This window comes from Phaethon aethereus, assembly GCF_964289735.1.
Source record: "Phaethon aethereus genome assembly, chromosome: 6".
NCBI lineage: Eukaryota > Metazoa > Chordata > Aves > Phaethontiformes > Phaethontidae > Phaethon > Phaethon aethereus.
Window position 1 is genome coordinate 19,484,429 of NC_138580.1, and position 21,347 is coordinate 19,505,775.

General features: G+C 37.2%; 1 protein-coding gene across 3 annotated transcripts in view; it reads left to right on the forward strand.

Moving 5' to 3' along the window:
- Positions 1–21,347, forward strand: part of SLC4A10 (solute carrier family 4 member 10) — a gene marked incomplete at its 5' end in the record, with an annotated part of 165,923 nt that overhangs the window by 22,425 nt on the left and 122,151 nt on the right. Inside the window, one exon of one of the 3 annotated variants that reach the window (XM_082001331.1) lies at positions 14,949–15,029. The exons of the other annotated variants lie outside the window; for them this stretch is intronic. Within the exon in view, the coding sequence (XP_081857457.1) occupies positions 14,949–15,029 (81 nt within the window). Of the gene's footprint in view, positions 1–14,948; positions 15,030–21,347 lie in introns of those variants that run through there. 3 annotated transcript variants of the gene reach the window in all.

Below are 21,347 nucleotides of genomic sequence, written 5' to 3' on the forward strand. Positions count from 1 at the left end.
TGCTAGAAAACAAAGCAGTGATCACTTCTGTATTTTAGGTGGCATTGGGTGTGCTTTTTTCAGAGAACAGCAGAGAAAGGTGAGCAGACACACATGAGGTGAGAGCAGCACCAGAGCCCAGGCCCTGGCTGGCTTTAGGCTCTGGTTAGGCATCGAGTTTCTATGCCCTATCGAGACCAAGATGTCTCACAGCAGAATTTTAGCCACAAATGGAACTTTTAATATTAAAAAAAAAAAAAAAAAAAAAAAAAAAAAAGGGGGGCCTTCAGGCCTGGGTGGCTGCTGATCTGTCTGGATTGTTGTTCCAGTTTGTGTGTTTGTGTGTGGTTTTTCTTAAGATTAAGACTTGCTTTGAATTTATCTAAATTCTGTCCAAATTTCATTGTGAATATGAGGCACCCTTTTTGAGTCTGTCTTTCTTAGTCTTTTATACTCACTCACTTTTGAATGCCTGAGTAATATCGAAAATGTGTGCTGCTGAGCTTAAGAAAGAAATTAAGTGGTTTGCTTTTGTCCTGAGTAGTTTATTATTGCCAACATCTGTTGTCTTTGTTACTGTAATTATTCCAGTTGTCTTCTGATGAAAGTATAGCCCTTTGTTTTACTAAGAGCACTAACTGGATTTTTTTTTTTGTCTTTCTAATAACAGTACATCAGAATACTTTCTAGTTTTGGTCATGCCCTTTCGAATCAAGTGAAAAGCAGGGGAATAAGATATGGAATGAAAAAAACCCTGTTGTTTTAACATCAGCCTGGAGTATGTTTTACTTGCATATAGAGCATTACATGGACTTTATTCCCAGTGCCAGGCATATGTATGTGTATTTCCCACCAACATTTGCCCGTGTGAGTAGGAGTTTAATTAATAAGTTCTTGTTTCTCAGTTTTTCTAACCAAAGCATTTGATATGAAAGCCTTAATCTCAATTTTCATAATGTAAATGTAAAAAACTGGGACAAATGTTTTCACAGTACAGGGAGAACCGATAACTGGTGCAAATAAAATCAGATTTTTGCCATTTTATTAACAACATCAACAATTAAGTATTGCTTCCTAGAATCTGAATATGTAAAATTCCCGGTAACAGCATGTTGCTCCTGGGCTTTGAAATTATACCTTCTTTGTTAGCGTGCCAGTTCCTTTGGTATGTATTTCCTCTGTCACCTGAGGCTATTTTTCCAACACGTACATGTGTGATTTTTTTCTGCTTTCTGAATAATCAGCTTTTCCTTTTGCTCATTAAGTATAAAAATACGGCCAAGGTATTAACACAATACGAGGTATTAACAGTGACCAGTCTCTACCAAATACGAAGTTCTTTTTGTTTATTACCTAATTAACGTACTTCAATTAGTTCACTACATTTAATGAACGTGTTATGTAAAACTCAACATTTTCTACCTTCAGGATAACCATGACATTCAATCTAATGTGTCAGACTAGACTGTATGAATAATTAATACAGTCTATATTTATTAATTTAGTATACAGGCTAGCTTGACAGACTGGGTAGAGCAGCGGTGCTCAACCTGGGGGGTCAGGCAGCAGCCTGCTGGGAAAGGAGCAGGAGGAGCACCCTGGGAGGGCTCTGCCTAGGGGGAAAAAAAAGGATGAACCTGAACAGAAATTGGGACCCCGCTGACGCCAGGTGTCCCTGAGCCTGTCCAGGGAACCCTGCTGGGAGGAAGCAAAGGAAATCGTTGGTGCTCTCTTCTGCTTTTCGTGCCTTTCACCTCCTTTCATTACTTCACTGGTAGCACTGTTTCGAACAAGAAGTGCTTAATAATAATAATTCATATAAAATGCAATACATGTATTTCTTAAAAAGTGTGCTTGGGCTATTAAAATCAGGAAGATAACTGTTGAATACTAATTTTGAATTTTAAAAAGAACCTGCTATTTTAATATTTCTGATAGCTGCCTGAACTTTGGTATGTCTCAGGTTATGAGAAATGAAATTATGTAGAAGAAAAGCTATGAAACTGCAAAAAAGGTTGAGCTGAGTGAAAATAGGCCTTTCTCTTGTTATGTCAATGCATTTTCTGTTTTCTCTGACCAGAACGGCCTGTTGTGCTTGGTAGCGTATGAGAATTTTTGACTTCCTGAACATCTGAGAGGCTGGTGGTCAGCCTTTGGCATTGCCTTGTACACCATCTGGGTGGAGTGCCCAGTGCTCCAAAATATCCTGTGGGGTTAAGACACATGAAGATGTCTCTGCAAAGCTTGAAATTGTCTAGAACTTCTTTTTAGAAGAACCAAAGGTTTTGCGTACCTTACTGATAGCAGAAGTGATAGACAGTATAAGTTTCCATGTGGGCATAGTGCCGTCTAGCTTTAAACACCAGTGGCTGTAAGGCTGTGCCCAAAGGTCATACTGATGTCCTGGAAAATAGGCTTAGGCTTAGACTTAGGAATGTCAAATTGGTAGAGGAGCTTGAGAGCATGAGCAAAGGAAAGCAATGCATTTTTCTTGAAATAGATTATGACGGCGCTAGGAATGAGAGGTTCAGATTTTTCTTGCAATGCATTTTTAGGCATTGTATTCTTGGGAGAGGTAATGAAGTGAGTACATGGAGCATCTGTCTGAGTAGAGAACTCATTTCTTCTAGTCAGCCTAATTTTGTTTCCCCTGATGGCAAAAGATGTTTTTTGGTTCTCAAAGTGAGAAAGAGGCAACAGGCTCAGATACAATACTACCTTAAACTCAAGCTCCGATTTGGTTTCCCTAGCCACCTTTCTCTCTTCCTTGTCAAGTGAATGAGTGGTTTCTGATGACTTAGAATAGACTATATATAAGCCTATGGTCTATTGACTGCTAGGTGAAGTAAGAAAATAATTTAAAAAAATGAAAATTTATGAGAATTTTCTTTTTATGATATGGTCTGAACTGCTTTTCTTGGCTCTTAATGCAAAGTACTCTTTTACATTAGTATGAATTATTTCTGTTGCATTTATTCTAAATATTTCTCCTGCTATCGAGTAAATTTCATAGTCTTTTGTTGCTAATTACTTTTTGAATGAGTTACTTAAAGGGATTCATGTTATAGCTGTGATATTCAAAATGATTTGTGGTAAGCTAGCTTTTGCATGAGTTGTGTGAGTAAGAACTTTAATAATGAGGAAGAATTTATGAAATAATAGGTAGAGGTCTGTTATCACCTTACTACCAAGTGGGCGCTGGCTGCCATGTATTTGTTTTCAAAGTAAGTTTGTTTTCTTTGTAGGATAGAGAGGAGGCTGCAACTGAGATTTACATTGTCTCTGGCTAGCAACTGGAAAAAGCTGTAGATAGTTGAAATGTTCAAAACTTTTACTGGTAGTGTATGTCAGGTACCGTATTTGAATGATTCTTTTCATGATTCTCCTTTTACATACTGTTCTCTTTTGAGTTTGCACACAACACTGAGAATGTTAAACTGTAGAACTTATCCTTAAAAACAAAAATTGGGTTGGTGACTTGATAAAGAATCATTATGTAGAAGTACTATATAGGTACTGGAGAATAAGGAAACTACTGAAATAACACAGATGTTCTTGGATTATATCTGAGGTGGAATTTGTGGTGTCATATATTGTCTTGAAAGGCAGTCAAGAACTTACTGAAAAACAGATTTGGGAGGAACTAACAAAAATATTATTCCTTACATGTACTTAATGAAGTTAAGTTAATTAATAGTCCAGTTATTTAAAATTAGCTCAAATCTTCAGGTGTTTATGCATATCTTCTGCTTCATTACTGAAAGCCCTAAGTTTTAGTAATTTATCTGAAAACTCTTCAAATTAATGAATGTGTCCTTTTGCATTTCATTACTTTTTGTTTTTACATAATAAAAGTAGAAATAAATCCAAAACTTGGAGGTCATCTGTTCGAATTAAAATAATTTATATAAAACAAGCTTCATAATTACAATATGTGACTAATGTCTTCATGATGTTATTATCTCATTACAAAGTTGCAAACAGCAGACAGTTATATTTTGCATTAGTTTCCTACAAGTGTTTTCGTAGTGAACTGCATTTATTATTTTTACCTAAAAGACTTTTTACCTTAAGCCAATCCAAGAATCAAAATCATTTATCTGGGTTGGTGATGTTACGGTGATGTGGTTCCAAATTCATGTAAGGTATTTAAGTTACCTGATGTTTGAGACTTCAGTGTATGGCATGATATGGCTAAACAAGTCATAAAGTGTGACACTAAGTACAGTTATTTAGTGCATTGATAACAAAAGGTTGTTTTGTGCAGCAGATTTATAGCATTTTATCCAGCTGAGTTTTGAAAGTCCCAGATAGTAAAGCCAGCACTGTTTCCCATGTGAGACAGTTCTACAGGTCACAGAGTTCAAAGTCAGTTTTTAACCATGTACTTCTGTGAATTTCACAGTATTAAATGTCAGCATTTCTTCTAATAAAGAGTAAATAGCATAACATTTTTGTATCAAATTTGGAAACATTTTTTGGAATAATGAGAGCGTTTATGCCTTAGTGATGTGTGTTTTAAAGAGGATGTTGCCGAATGAGGTGAACAATGGAAATCGTATCACTGAATATTTCTCTGATGGATTGATGTCACATCTTTTTATCAATACAAATTTAGTGTTGCTACAGGCCTTCATTTGGTTCCTGAGTCTGGTCTGAGAACTCAGTGATCAGGTTTTAGTCCAAGTATGTATGGTTAGTGTCTTTTGAAACATTGGAGATGGCACAGGCTGAAGTTATGTACCCTCTGAGGAGTATGATGAGGCTGATAACTGTCTTGTGGTGAGAATAGCCTTGTTTAGTTACCCTTTCCTCTGAAATTTGTATGGAAATTGGCTCAGAGCTGTAACCCAAGAGGAAGTTTTAAAAAGGGTTTTGAGCAAGAGAGATTATGAGGGAGTGTAATGACTACTTGCTTGCAGAAGCAGGCTGACATCTTTTCTTTCTTAGTTAGTCTTGTATTTCCTTCCAACCTCCTCTGCTTTTTTTCTCACTAACTTACAAAACGGTAAGTCTTTTCAGAGAGCAGGAATGCCTGAAACAGAGCTGTGCTGGTGGTGGATGTATGGTGGTGCCACTGATGGTCACTGGAGGGAGGTGAGAGTCGGAAATAAATTGTCTAATTCAGGAATCTTGTGTCTGCCGTTGTCTCTCTCTGGGGAGGTGGTCCCACTGCTCCTTTTCTCCCTCTCCGAGGGAGAGGAAGAAGAAAAGGTGAAATTGGCTGCTGCTGAATTTCTCTTTCAGCATAAAGGGGGAGGTTTGTTATCATTGCTGTATTTAGCTGTGATACATCTGATCGTTTAGGTTTTAGACTGTCAAACAATAGCTACATTTTGTGTGTAATGCACAAAAAATCCATCAGACGGTAAAAGTTCATGCAGTAGTTTAGGATGAGGAATGATACACTTTCCTCGTGTACGTGTATGGTATATATATACCTAAGAGAGAATGACTATGAAGAATCGTGAAAAGAAAAGCCTTTGCACTTTTGGCAAAAAACCCCCAATGTTACAGTTACACAGCACCACAGTTAATATTTTTATTTAAGGGTAAAGAGTCTATACTATGGGGCTATTCCAGAAGACCTGCTGTTGCATTCCAGGTATTATAATTTCACTCTAGTCTTTGCGGTATTTTCTTTACTTAAAGCGGAAAACAGTGTTTAATAGAACTAGGTTTGGTGGTTGGTTTTTATTTTTGTTTTGTTTGGTTGTGTTGTGTTTTTTCTTATCATTATAAGACAAAAATATATAAAATCACGAAACTCTCTTCAAAACCAGGAAAGTCCCCATGACTGGAATGTGTCCAAGTATTAAATTTTCTTCATTTTGGTGTTCTTTTATATTTCTTTGTCCTTTATACTTTTACTTTTTCACAAGTGTCTTGTACTGAAGCAGTTAGCTGAAAGGCAATTTAAATATAAAAGCAGGCAGAGCCTGACTTCTGAAGCTCCTGTGGGAGACTCTGTATGTTCCAATGGGCATTTTGTCCCAGTTTTCTGTCTTTGAAGCAATCATTGTCTTTTTTTTTTTTTTTTTTTTAGATCTTGACAATTTTACCTATGTCCTTGCATTATTTGGTATAAAATTATGTTTTAAATCTTTTTAAAAACTATATGGGCAATTGAATTTTTAAAGCATTTTGAATTGTTTAGGAAATAATGTCTTCACAATTTTTATCCATAAACATCTATGAATCTGTCTAGTTTATATAGTTTGTATCTCTAATTTTCTAATTTAATCAGTTTTGGGGCCTGTTCCTAGTTTAGGGGGACTTTTCTTTCTTCCCTTTCTGTGTTCTTCCTACATCAACCAGAGGGAGCAACTGCCTTGAATCCAGTGCCTGTTTAGACTGTGGATGCCTGGCCTTGCACAGACGTAAGTAAAACGTTCAGCTTTTACTGAAGTGTGTGCTGCTTGAATAGCTTTTCTGTGTCCCCTCTCAACGAAAGGATACTAAGACAGAGCTGGTGCAGTTAATCTTAGCCTGTTTGTTTTCTGTGCGCGCCATTTTGTTAACTTTGCAAGAAAGCGTTTGTTTCAGAGCTCATATTTTAGAATTGATTTTGGAATAAAGTATTTGATTTTTTTTTTTTGTAGCTGTAGGGGTGATAAATTTAGGTAGTAATCTGTCTCATATATTACATATTTATGTGATAAATTGCATTTATAGAGTACTTTTTACTATCTTGCTTTCTTCCTATCACATGTTTTTTTGTCAAGACTACTAACCTAATCCTAAATTATACTCGGGTAACAGCTCTTTTCCCGCCATTGTCTCCCTTCAAAGCAGTGACTTTCCCTCTCAACCTTTGAAATTCTCATCCCACATTACAATCTTCTAAGACTTCAAAGAGTATTTTGCATAGGCCAATGTTAGGTTTGTGCTCTGATATTTAAGCTTACAAATCCACTTGTTTTGCATGACAATTAAGCATTTAAAACAGCCTCGAAAATTTTGGGGTTAACTGATGTGTCCAGTAGTTTTCTTTTTGGATGAGCTTTGACTGAGTAATACTGACTAAAATGGATCTTTATTTATTCTCATTCTCATTTAAAATCAGTATATTTTACAGCAAATGAGAAAATTTTAAGTGTGTGTGTAGATGGATTTTTAAAGTATCTGTATTTATATCTATCTATCTATCTTGCCTGTCCATATTTTGTTGATAAAATAAAAGTTTCAAGGGACTGTGATGCACAAATAATGTGCAAATAAGCCGATTTCTGGGGATATGCAAAGGTATTCAAATATTCTGATTGCTTAGAAGCATAGGTAAACTAATGAGGAGTATACAACTAGGTTTGTATTCAAAGTAACAGTATGTCGATATTTTTATATACAATGAAGAAATTGCCTGAACCTGTTTGGCCTTTTTTCCCCTTGTTTGAACTGAAGCAGAGTTTCATCTGATTTAGAGCTAGTTCTGAATGTGTTGTAACTGGACATTATCTTTTTAGAGTTCTTCCTTTAAGAAGAATGACTGGGTTCTCTGCTCACAATGGGTGTATCAGTATCAAAGCTCAGCAATGTGTCAGGGTAATTCTCTAAAGCCCTACACAGATTGAAAAGATTATTGAACAATGCACAGACAATTTTTTTTGTGCTAAGTCTGAAAAAGAAGGGGCTAAATCCCCAGTGGGTAGAAGTTACATAATTTGGTGATGCTATGCTGATTTATGCCTCTTGAGAGTTTGCCTGCAGCAGAAGCTGGAGGTGATGAGAAGAGATTGGATGAGAGAAAGACCATCCAGGAAAAACTCATCAAATTTGTCATTCTTGAAAGGACCATCTTAACATATGGTAAGGCATATCATTTACCTCAGGCTCGGAGGAAAATGAGTTCTGCTAGGAGAATATTAATTTTATTTCTTACAGGATCAGCTGACAGGGTAGGCTTTCTCCTGGCTGGTCTTCCCCTTCTGTTTTCTGTAAAGGGAAGGATGGAAGCTTGGAAATGTCTTATCTGTAGCAGACAAGCAAGTTGGCATTTTGCCATAATTTTCTGCTAGCAGAGAGGATAATGGTAATTATATGTCAAAACTTAACATTTCTCTTCTTTTGAAAGAGAACTTTTTAATGTAAAATATTTAGAGAAGTCAGATCTATTCTGAGGTGGATAAGAAGCTAGGATTAGTGAACAGAGAAATTTTTCTTAAGAAAAAGGAGTTTCCCTTCTTCTTGAGGGACAAGAGAGAGATGAAAAGGATCGAAAGAAAGGTGCGAGGTGTGCAATACCACTAGGCTGCAACTTCAGTATTGTGTAATATTTAGGAGATACCCAGAGCAGCATCTCCTGTCCTGCTGTTCCTTCTGTGGAAAGGCTGGTAGTACTTGCTTTGCTAACGGGTTCCAGCATTTTTGATTAAGTTGTTATTTCTTTGTTTATCAGGAGAATAAATTTCTGTTGTGTTGTACAACGTGGAGTCCAAATGCCGCCATCACATTTTTGAGGAGGGGAAAATGTTTTCCTGTAATCAACTCTAGCATCCCCAGTGGTTACAAGTTAAGCTCTCAGTCAGCCATGTCCTTAGTTAATAAAAGGAGAAAGGTTTTCCCAGGCCATGGCACAAGTTACCATACTGTTGGGATGCTTAAAAAGGTGGAAAGCTTTGCTTTCTTTAAAGTCAGAAAAGGAAGGTGTCGTGGTTTAGCCCCAGCCAGCAACTAAGCACCACGCAGCCGCTCGCTCACTCTCCCTCCCACAGTGGGACGGGGGAGAGAATTAGGAAAAACCTCATGGGTTGAGATAAACATGGTTTAATAGGACAGAAAGAAAGAAGGGAACAATAATGATAATACCAACAAAGGAATGTACAAGAACAAGTGAGGCCCAATACAGCAATTGCTCACCACCCCGTGATCGACAGCCCGTCCCCGAGCAGCGATTTCCGCCCCGCGGCCAACTCCAGTTTATGTACTGGGCATGACGTCGTATGGTAGGGAACATCCCTTTGGCCAGTCTGGGTCAGCTGTCCCGGCCGTGTCCCCTCCCAGCTCCCCGTGCACCCCCAGCCTGCTTGCTGGCAGGCCAGCACAAGAAGCTGGACTGTCCTTGACGGCTCAGCAACAACCCAAAACATCAGCACATTATCAACAGTTCCTCATCCCAAATCCAAAACACAGTCTCACACTAGCTTCTGTGAAGAAAACCAGCTCCATCCTGGCTGAAATTCAGTCTCACACTAGCTTCTGTGAAGAAAACCAGCTCCATCCTGGCTGAAACCAGGACAGAAGGCATGGCCATTTTAAATATAATCTATTCACCTTCTAGACACACATTTAAAATTTATCATTTCAATCTGATTTTACAAATAATTTTCTAGAATACATGATTTACATAAATATAATTTTGCTAAGAAAATAAACGTATGATTTCAAACTTCAGGAGATTTTGTACTCTTAATTTTCTCTATTTTTCCAAGAACAAATATAAGCAACCATCTCTTACATACACTGTAAGTATAGGATTACTCTTCAGCAGTCTGAGAGGAAAGAGATCTCCTGCATTATCTTCTCGGAAACAGGATGTCAGACGTTTTAAAGTTGTACCGGATAGAAATCTTCCTTTCTTTTCATTGTTTTAAAATAGTTTATTACACATTTATTCTAATTTGTTGGCAACATGTAGTGCAGTGATCTGGATCATGAGGGGCTGGCCTGAGATACAAGCTTGAGTTTTAGAGCTAGGATACAGCAACACTGACAGTGGGGTATATGGAAGGGTGAGTTTTGATACAGCTACATTAGCTGTTAGGCAGAATTGAAACCAAGCAGTTCATTTGCAAGTTTTTACTTTGAATCCATGGTTCAGGTCTGCCTCTGCTTGCTTCCTGTTTTGTTTTATAAATGTTTTGAGTTTCCTTTAACCACAGTCGTGGTTATCCACAGGTAAACTGAGTAGACTTATGTAATGCCTGTTGGCATAATCATAAAGGGAGAGTCTTAACAGTATGTCATTTGAGAGAACATAGTAAGTATGTCCATAAAATATAACAAGTTTTTACTGAGTTAAGAAATTTAAACTTAACTTTTCTAAATGGCCTTAATTTTTGACCAGAGAAGGATATTTACACTTTGTAACAAAACTCCTGAATAATTTCATGGGAGAATTAAGTAAGAGATATATATGCAGACTAGAGAAAGGTAATAGAAACAGTCCTGTCATTAGGATTAAAGGGGAATGGGCTATCATTAATTACTTTTGAACTTACTCCACTCAAGTCCAAAGATATTTTTTAATCTGTGTTGATCTGAGTAATCAACTGAAACTTAAGAACTGATGAATTATTTTGGTTAAGAGAAATTGCTGAGCTATTATATTGTTAATACCATTCTACGTATAGAGATGAAAGCTTGGTTTCTTCAGTACAGGAAAAACCAAATGTTATTGAGTCTTTTGTTGTCTCCTTTTTTTTTTTTTATTCAGGGTTCTAAACTTACTTCCAATTGGTGTTGAGCCCCAGTGCAATCTCATGATTTTTGTTAGGTCCTGCTCTTGGTACCAACTCTGCTGTACCTTATGTTTCTGCTTTTTTCTTCATTTGTCTACGTTTTCATGATCATCTGTTGTAGAAATGCAGGTTTAAAAGGCAAACTCCTGCTCTTGCTGATCTTCAACCTCTGACAGTTAAAAAACCCCAAACATTAATGACAACTTTGTATGGATTTGTGCTTGTTCCAAAATTGTTCTTTTGCTTGAATATTCTTTCTTTTTCCTTGTCACTTCTATCTTGACACCTACACAGATCTCCCCCTTAGTTGTTCGTTTGTTAAGCTAAACAAAGCAAAAGTTTTCAGTTTCTTCTCAAAATTTCCCTGACCATTGTAGAAGTCCTTATGTCTTACAGCTAGAATTCCTTTTTTACGCATAAATGATCAGAATCAAGAATAGTAAGATTTTAATAGAGCTTCATGTTATTGCATTAATGTTGACTTCTCTGTGCTAGAAATATCTTCCCTGATAATTGTAAAATTTCATTTCCATTTCCATAGGGACGTCATGTTGGTAGCTCATAATTAGTCTGTGATCAGCTTTGTCCCCACAGCTTCATCCACTGTAGTTTTCAACGGCTGAGATCTCAATTCTTAGCAGAAATTTAATAATCTATAAGTTCATATCTTTTCATTTTGCATTATTAAATTTTACACCAATTTTATTCTTGTGGTCCTAAAGGTAATCCCTGTCTTTGTGGTGATGTTCCAGTCCTCATGTATTAGCAGTACTTTCCAGTATCAGAAATTTTTGAACAAACCCAAACTGTGATTTTTGCTATCCTTCATACTACTTATGCTCTGGTCATTAATAAAAATATATGGTAAAATTATTACCCCAAAATGCTGCTGAGGAATATGCGTCAGTATTGTTCTTCCAGCTCTCTTGGTACAGCACTACATCATCTCACCTTACTTCTACCATCTGCCAATACCTTTCACTGATCTCAAAAGTTCTCTGTCATGATCATTAGTACTAGCAAACATGACTTAAATTTAATTTAAGAAGTTGAGTGAAAGAGCTACTGTTATTTGCTCATTCACTGCTTAGGTCAGGTCTCTTTGACATGAAGCTGATTGTCATAGATTCAAAGTGACCATTATTTCACCTTTCATAATCCACAGGAGCTCTGAGTTTGCTTTTTCCTTTTTTTATTCTTTCTTTTTTCCTGCATGTCCAAAGAAGGGCAGCGAAGCTGGTGAAGGGTCTGGAGCACAAGTCTTATGAGGAGCGTCTGAGGGAACTGGGGTGGTTTAGTCTGGAGAAAAGGAGGCTGAGGGGAGACCTTACCGCTCTCTACAACTACCTGAAGGGGGGCTGTGGCGAGGTAGGTGTTGGTCTCTTCTCCCAAGTAACTAGTGATAGGACGAGAGGAAATGGCCTCAAGTCGTGCCAGGGGAGGTTTAAATTGGATATTAGGAAAAATTTGTTTACTGAGAGAGTGGTCAGGCATTGGAACAGGCTGCCCAGGGAGGTGGTGGAGTCACCCATTGCTGGAAGTGTTCAGAAAACGTGTGGATGTGGTGCTTCGTGACATGGTTTAGGGGGACGGTGGTTTTCAGTTAACAGTTGGACTTGATGACCTCGAATGTCCTTTCAAACCTTAATGATTTTGTGGTTCTCTGAAAAATGAAATAAAACCAAACTATATTTGTGAGTAATGCTTTTGTATGCTATAAAGTGGTACCTGTTGATATTCTAAAGGGAATGGATTACCAGATTTTTGTTTTAACATCTCTCAGAATAAATATCTATACTTTATAAAATAGTATTGTAATTATACCCTCTCGCTGCTTTAACATTGCTAATGAAATATTAAACTTTTCACTTACGCAAAACAGTAATTGTATTTCCATAAGGAAAAACATGGAATAACTTCTGGGAAACGATTCCACTAGCTGGGATAATAAGCATGAAGAAATAACTGTATATTTCTGAGTGCATTTATAATTTGTGCTGAGATCTTAACCTAACTCAGGAAAATAGTCTTCTGTCTTGTCTTTTGCTAGCTCTTGAATTCTTTAAATATCCAGCTGGGGGAGAGACTATGTACTCTCTGAGAGCAGAAACTCTTTTAAGTGATGTTTCTCACAGCTGTGGTTATAGCTCCTAGCTTCATGTTTTTCACTCTTTGAGTGGAGATCATAATCTAGTACGAGATTTGCAGAGAGAGAGCCTACATAATATTTATGAAAGGTAGCTTGGCAACATTAATTTTTTATTTGGTCACTTCTTACCATTTTGCTGGCCATGGTATCCTAGCTAGGTAGCTTGTGGGGACCTGGAAGTAGTTGCCAGCAGCTTACAGATGCAAGGTTGTACTCCCTTACGTAGTTGGAAGTAGGTACTGATCAGAATATAGTACTGCAGAATTGAGTGTTTGCACAGGAGTAAATAACAATATTTAGTGCTGCTGATTTTTTAAATTACCTTTGGAAATAAAAATACTACCTTTGGAGTTATTCCCATTTCATGATGCAGGGAAACCTGTTTTCCCCTTCTTTTACTGCTGAATCACTCCTGCCTATTTTTTGAAGGGCCTTTTGTCTCCTTGTGTGTATGTATTTATATCCTGTGGACATAGCTGTAGAAATATTTTCTTGGTTGAGTGAATTCATGAGTTATTCTGGAAAAACTTTAGAAGTGGCAACAACTTTCAAGAACATTCACAGTGTTCAAAGTGGCACCCTGATTGCTGCTATCATCAGCAGTAAAAAGACAGTGTCAGGTTGTTGGGCCTCAAGATTAACTCTCTTTGAGAATATAAAAAGCAGCATCAGGTCTGGCCTGATCTGGTTCCCTACTGCACTTTACAGCCTCCTAGGGCTGCACTGACTGGCCTCTGCTGGACTACCAGACATGTCAGCAGAGACCTTGTACGAGTGTGTGGCTGAGTCCCTTTTCCTGTAGATGTAGCATCCTCCTGTTGAGGCAGTTGCACACTGTATAAACTGAATCAATTAAAAATTGATAGCAGACAGTTTCTCTCTCTAAAGGAAAATACATGATATTCATGGATCAGACCAGTTTGCTTTTATCAATGCCAGAATGTGAATGACTATAAGCCAAATTTGATTAACTCCAAGTTACTCAAAAGAGCAATTACTACAACTGAATAATAATAATGATGATGATGATAAACTAACAGAATAGGACCTGGGTGAATTAATTTAGAACCATATACTTCCAGTTTCAGCTTCTGCTTATATTTCAAAGTAAAGAAGGACATCCAAATTCATTTGAATAACATGCAAGCGGTAGTTAAATTAGGGAAGATTTTTTTCCGCCAAGTTTTATTTGTCTCTAAAATTTGACCGGTAGCAATGTATTTCAGTATGTGTTGAGGGGATGTTCCTGTGTGTATGGACTGAGTGGGCATGAGTTTTTCTGTGGGTCTAGAATTCAGAGGAATTATTAAGTGATAACTGATAACTTTTTCCAGTTTGTTGGTGGCACTGGTTTGTCTTAGATCTGTGATTGTTTGCATAAGTTTGTTGCCATAATGATAGCAGCAATAAATATAAGTAATGACTTAAAATAATCAATTTCACTTGCGTCAAGTATGTGTTTTAATAAAAAGTCTGGTTATTACTTTGTAATCTTAATAATTTAAAAATTTCTAAGGAGGATACTGTACATTTGTTAGCTTGAAAGGTCTCTTGTATCAGAAAAAACCCATGCATGATTGTTTTGTTTGGTATCAAAACACATTTTTGCTGTCATAATACTGGCACACTTTCAAGGCATGCTGTTTTCTGGCTGCTAGCAGGGAGTAATGGAAACAATGCAGTGATCATGCAATTTATTGAAGAGAAACACTGGAAATACTTCATCAAGCAATGTTTTTAATTTAATAGGGACTAGGGTTCGTAAGGCTGCATAAAATAGCTGCTTTGGTGCTACAGAGATATTTAAATGCCTTCCTGCCTGTGAATTGTTTATAATTTCTTTCTGGTAATTTTCCTTTGGATCAGATTATGATGCTTCTTCTGAATGGTGATAGTGCTTGTTGAGGAGTGGTCATGCAAGCAAAATCTGATAACCTCGATATGTCACTTCATCTGCTGTTTTTCTTTTGTTAAGGCAAAGCTGGTTGCATAATATCTAATTTCTCCTTTAGCTGACCACAGACGAAAACAAAATCTATAATGGCAGCGCGAGGTTTTATAAAAAACGCAAGTGAGGAGTTGAAGGATGTGGCTTGTTCTGTTTGGATGATGCAGGATTGCTTTAAGCAGTGAGCTTACTGTTTTCAGATGGCATTAGCAGCATCAGTGATATAGCTGTGTCAGCCTCCTTGACTACTGGATGTCTCTAATCGCACGGAGGAAACTATATTTAAGATCTGGTATCTTGAGGGTAATGACTCCAGCACTTACTGATGGACAGAATGGCTGTTAATACTTTCTTCACTAGCCCAGAAGATTTTGAAAGATAGATGGGTCTGTGATGCACTTCTGTAAAACAGGAAATGCAATTTTTGGGGGTCTCTGGAAATAGAAAGGTCATGCAGCTTGGAACCGGTGAGACATTACAGTCCCTAAGTCATCAGGTATGACCTCATAGTTGATACTAATATTTCTAACACAAGGGTATGTTTTGCAGTTTTAGGTCATTTACAATCTCTTTGTCTGTGTAATTGCTTCGTGTTGGATTTGTTACAGGATTTATAGGGTAGACTGTTTACATAAGCAGAGCAATGTACATCTTGGAAATCTAACATGTTGTTAATTGCTATTTGAACAATGTAAGGTTATTCCATATATATTTTAAACATGGTTTTATTGTGAGTATGATTTCTTTTAACTAATTCATGGTAAAAGGTTATACCTTTGCTGTAAAGTAAAATTACAAGATTGTATTGTATTTTTATTTTGCTTTATCTTTACATGGCACACAAAGCTATTGTGAATGTGTGTGTGTGTCAGATGAAATTCAGTATAAGACAACTGGTTACCTACAGTGGCAGGTTATTTAAAACAATGTATCACATTGTATAACAGGACTGAGGTATTCTGCAGGCACAGATCTTGCTTCATTTTGCAGTAGTAGGGTTTTTTTGTGCTTCATTTCAAATCAGTTTTAAAAATAGCTCACTGAACAGAACAGTGAAAGTTTTGCAAGATAATTCTCCCCATTTTAATTATTACACTCAGTGACACATACTAATACTAATGGCTTGTAAAAGAGAAGATTAATAACTTAAATATTTAGAATGTTGTTTAAAACCAAATTAGTTTTACTGAAGCATGTCACATCCTTTTTGTTTTTAACTGTTGCCAAGTTTATTGCAAGGCTGATACTTTTGTATCTGCTAATATATTGTGATGGATGGGAAACCCGGAGTACATAAAAGAAAACAAGTATGTGGGTGTTTTACATAGGAGGATAGTGGCCTAATTTCATGTATGGAGCACAAAATGTAATTAGAGATATTGTTTTCACTTTAGGTGTTATAAATGCTAGATAATAGCCATTGCTTCCCTTGAATACAGCATGGAGCAATTGTACTTCAAATTGTAGGATAAATTTATTTAAAAAAAAATCATATTCAGCTCCATCTTAAGAAATTCTGGATGTATTTGCAGAACATTTCCATGGCAACGTGTTTGGCCATGTGTTTTAAAAGCTCAGCTGAAGCCTGAAAGTAGTGTGCAATTTTTCTCTGGCTTGCTTTGCCCTTGTGGAACAACAGTTTCCACATACAACTGGACTGCAGATTGACAGGGGTGAATAGTATTTCCTGACCCCAAGGCACAGGATTAAGTGATCAAGATTTAAAAATGTTTTCATATTTCCACCTAGAAATGATGGATTTGATTTTGCATTTAGAACTGTATTCTGGTTTCACTACCATTTAATAACATTTTGTTGGAAATGTGTGTGTGGGACACCACAGAAGACCAAACTTAAGAATGTGCAGCAAATTGCTTCAGTAAAAATGGCTGTCTTTCCAGTTTTAATTAAAAACATATTTGTAAAAAATGTTGTATTACTTTTACTGGCCCTAATTTATAGTTTCCCAGTCTACTTATCCAGCTTACATTCTTAATAATGGGGAAAGCCTGCCCTGCTCTTAAGCTTGATTAGGTTTGGAATGATTTAACTATACCTTTCACTTGCTACAAGATCTTTTTAATCGGTTAGAATTTATTTTCAGTATTTTAATGTATTAGTCACAAAGAGTACATTCTGTTTCTTGGCATTGGAATGAAATTCCTGAAAGTATTGGTTTCATGGTATTTTGGTGCTTTGCAGGGTATTTATGGACATTTTAATAGGACCAGCTGCTTTGTTTTCCTTTTTCAAGTATAATTTAAAATCTTGAGTTACCTGTAATTTGAAGTTGTTCCTGAGTTCTCCTTTGCTCATTTAAAACAATTAGATCTCCATGGAATTTTGAGTAATTGGAAGCTATAGCAGTATGTCATGTGCTTATCCTGGACTCTGTTCCATCATTTATATTAATTCTGCAAACTGCGTTCTGTGGATGTTTTTGAAAAGTATCATTGATAATCACAGAATCACAGAATGGTAGGGGTTGGAAGGGACCTCTGAAGATCATCTGGTCCAACCCCCCTGCCGAGGCAGGATCTCCGAATAGTGCAACAGACATCCATTGCAGCCTGTTTAGGATAGAAACTGTACCTAAAATCTAAAATAAATCGGGGAAGAATGCTTGATTGAGGAAGTGTGTGTTTAGGTCATTCCATTTTGAAACGATATTACTGACTATTGCAAGTGAGTTTGAACATGTTTTGTCACTCAATGACATAGTCCCATTATAGTCCCTTCATCTGGAGGGACTGGAGAATAATACCCCGAAGGAATTTGTTAAGGAATTGAAGTTCTTTTGTAAGAGGTGGAATTGCAGCAAGATAGAGAGATATTGGTCTGAAGTGATCTGAAAACTTAAAACTACGAAATATTTTGCTTGTTTAACCCTGCCCCGCCCCCAGGCAGGTTTAAAATACACTTGCTGTTATTTGGACATACTGCACAAATTTGGAGTCATTGAATCCAGTGTCAGTGTGTTGATATCAACTTAACAAGAAGGTTTTGTTATGCCGCCCTTAAAACTATACCATCCCTCTTCAAACCAAGTTGATTGCAACTGTCAGTATTTGAAGAATGCTGTGTAAAGAAAGGTCTAACTAAAGAATTCTTTCCCCTTGACTGTGCATGATGAATACACAGCCATGAGTATGTGTTTCCCTATATTTTTCCCTATCAGTGTGTCCACACTACTGACTTTTTTTAGGTGTTACAGTGCCAGTTTCTAAAGAAATGGGAACACTAGGACAAATAGGACAGCATGGCCAGACATTCAGAAATGACAAAACAACACTAGAAGCTAAAAGTACTTTCAGAGTGAGTTGAAGGAATTCATAACCTTTTGTCCTACATCAGTCTATCCCCCAAGAGGTGATCCTATTCTCTGGTCAAATTGTCTAAGTAAATTTGGATTGTCTGTTAACTAGTTAGTCAAATACGGGAAACTTTGGACATGAATCCTTGTGGGCTGAATGCACTGAAAATTATAAATAGTAATGTTTCTTGGTAATCTTATGGAGAAGAAAAGCTTTGGAAATACCTTTGCTTAATTCATAGGAGTTGTTTTAGTGTTGAAACCTCCTGTTGTTTTGGAATGTCTTATATGGAATCTATGTGGCCCAATGCCAGGTGATAAAAGCAGAGAATAAATCCTAAACGGAAAGGTTAGGTTTTAATATTCTGAGCTAAGCAAATTTTAAAGTAACTAAATAAAAAGATATCATCAATATGATATCATCGATTTAAAAAAAAAAAAAAAAAAAGGTGAACTGTGGGGAGCATGAACTCAGGGATTCGTAAGGTATGTTTTTAGTAAACTTGCCAAAAATGATTTGTTAATTTCTAGTGGAAACTCAGAGCATGCACAGAACTCACAAGTGTTCTCAACTGATGCAGCAACCATCAACTGATATAAAATATTCAGCTTGGTGCATTGAATGAAAATGTAAAACAGGCATTAAGTGACATGAGAGAGTGTTGAGGTAGTGTAAAAATTTGCTCATTTTTATAATAGCTTCCTCCTTTCCCCCTCCCCCGGCTGCTTTAAATAAAACAAAAATGTATATAGGATCCTTCAATGATTCGATTCATTCATTTCTCTCCTGATAACATAATGAGTTCACTTGTTTGAATTCTCTTTGTTAAAGATTTTATGCAGGCACAGAGAGTCATTAAAATACATGCAAGAAATCATACCCATATGGTTTGCATCCACATTTAACCCAATTAAAACTATTCTAACAAAAGCAATATCAGTATTATGTCCCAATCCTGCAATTAAAATTTTCCAGGAAAAGCAGTGTCACTTTTATGCCTGAATCTTGCAAGTGGAACAGCAGAGCAATACTTTGTCTTTGCATTAGTAAGAGGAGCTGCAACTGAGCAATTCCATTAAGCTGTGGAGTCTGTTTGGAGATAGGAATTTGCATGGTGGAGACCTGATGTCAAGCTTATTATATGAGGCGGTTAACTATGCTTTAGGGGGTTTCTGTCTGAGAGTTAGCCATGCAGGTCAGTTATACCAGCTGATGTCACTTTTCAGTTCAATTTTTAAAGACATTTAAGTGTTTATTTTCTATTTTTGTGCTAAGGTTATCTGAAATACTTTAAACTTGCAAAAAAAAAAAAAGATACTTTTCTTTCCTCTTTTCTTCTCCCCATTGTTTGTCTAACTTTTCTAGTCCTGTTTCAGGAATAAATTTTGATGAATATAAAATTTTAAACTTCATGCATATATTTGTGTTTTTAACAGCGGTTGTGCATATCACAACTTAAAATTTAAATTTAGGCAACTCCTAGTATATAAGAAAGTGGAGGTTGCTTGGTGTTACCTCAGTGTTGACTGCCATGTAATATTTTTAATGGAGTACACTGATCACTAGAAAAATGTAATACTTATGGAAAATACAAAATGATGGTTTTGAAACAATGACAGTAATACAGTGATTTCTTGTGGCGCTGTATGTTCTGCTGAAGGTTATTCATAGGGTGCTTAGATTCCACATGGCAAGTGTGGGCCTAGTTCTGTTAGTGCTAGTTAGGATGAAGCTCAGTGTCTGGTAACTGTGACTGGATTTTATCTTTAGAATATCAGTTGTGGTAGTTGTGCTAATACATGTCAAAAGTAGGACTTCTTAGATCACCAGGGCACAGGTATTTAATGGAGGTGGCTGAATATTGCCAGTAAAGTTTACCTAACACATGAAATTTGAAGCGTATGAAAATGAGAAGCTGTCTTGGCATTTTTATCTTGTTTTGGAAGGAAATGATGACGACTCTAGGAACTTGGTTGCCTCGTTGCCTTCGCCAGACTTGTCCCTTCTGCTAGATCTCCATGTACTGTCACCAGTCCTTTGCGTGTAGTCATGAGTGAGTTTCTCATTGCTGCTAGTGAGTGTCTTGCAGTGACTCACTGGGCTTGGTTATTGCCCAGTCTGCCTTCTGCTCTCTTCCTCCTCCTCTTTCCTGAGTGGTTTTCTGTTTTGTAGGGTGCAGATGTGGTGAAATTTCTCAGCCATCTAACTTCTAATGCAAAGATGCATATTTGCTGTGGATGTCAGTGAGAGATGTAATATGTGCTGTCAAAAGTAGTTACTAGCACTGTGTTATGTCCTGAACATCTACAGTAGCAGCAACCTCAGCACAGATCTGAGACATGCTCTGGTCCTTTTCTTGCCTGCTTCAACAGATAAGAAATGTTAAATTGTTTCCTTTTTAGTATCCCTTGCAATTTCTGAGACGGGGATTAAATTTATATTTTTAGCAATGTCTGTATCATCAGCTATAAACAAATTTCCCTGGTAATCGCTTAGACTTTATTTCCCTCATGGGCCTCTTTTTATGTCCATAAAAATGTCATTATCAATTTCTAGTTTAATTTCCTTTTAATATTCCTGCCTTTGCTTGGCTACACTCTACACACCTGTAGATCTCTAATTTAATATAGGAATGTAAAGAATAGCACCTTTATCTTCTACTATGCACAGCATAAAATTTTTTTGGGTGAGCTGAAGAATCTCTTATGCTGTTTATTCATTCATAGCAAACAAGATTCAGGCTCTTTGGCTTTGGACACTTCTGGCACCTCTGTCTATACAGAGCTGGGCAGCAGGGATCCTATAAAGTAAATTGGTTAAGCCCTGGAGCTTATACTGTTCCCACAATGGGTGCTCTTGCCTTCCCAGCATGTTCATCACCATGTATCTTCCTCTCTCGGTTCACAGTTTACCTATTTGGGATAGGCATAGTGATGTACGCTGACGTACCAAACTATTATGAAACAACACCGCTCTTCTCAGAAAACAGCAGGGAGTTACATCATTTCCAAGACAAGAAGAACCCCATGCTCAGTAACCCTCACTTTGGGAGATTGTGTTAATGAAGGCAGGGTTTTCTTTGCTTCATCAGGTTCCTAGCGCAATTCTGCTCAGTTTGAACTTAATGTGTATTTTTAACTTCCTAGTCGCTTGTCAAAGGGCCTTTTGATCAATCTCAGCATGGGACTTCAGATCTCCTTCAGCTACCTCAGTTGCCATGCCTTTCCCTGGAACACAGGAGTATAAAAATGGTTGTGCTGGGCCAGACTAAAGGTCTGTCTAGCTCAGTGTCTTGTCTCCCTGATACTGGTCAAAAGCCTAGGGGAATGTGTGATAGTGGGGCAGGTGCACAGTGAGTGCTTTCCGAGAACCTCACAGTTCACGGCTTCAGGACTTTCTGTTCCAGAAACAGTGGTTTTGGATTTGATACCTTTGACAGATTTCTCTTCCCTAAACATGCCCACACATTTTTTGCACTCAAGTAAACTTCTAGTATCCAC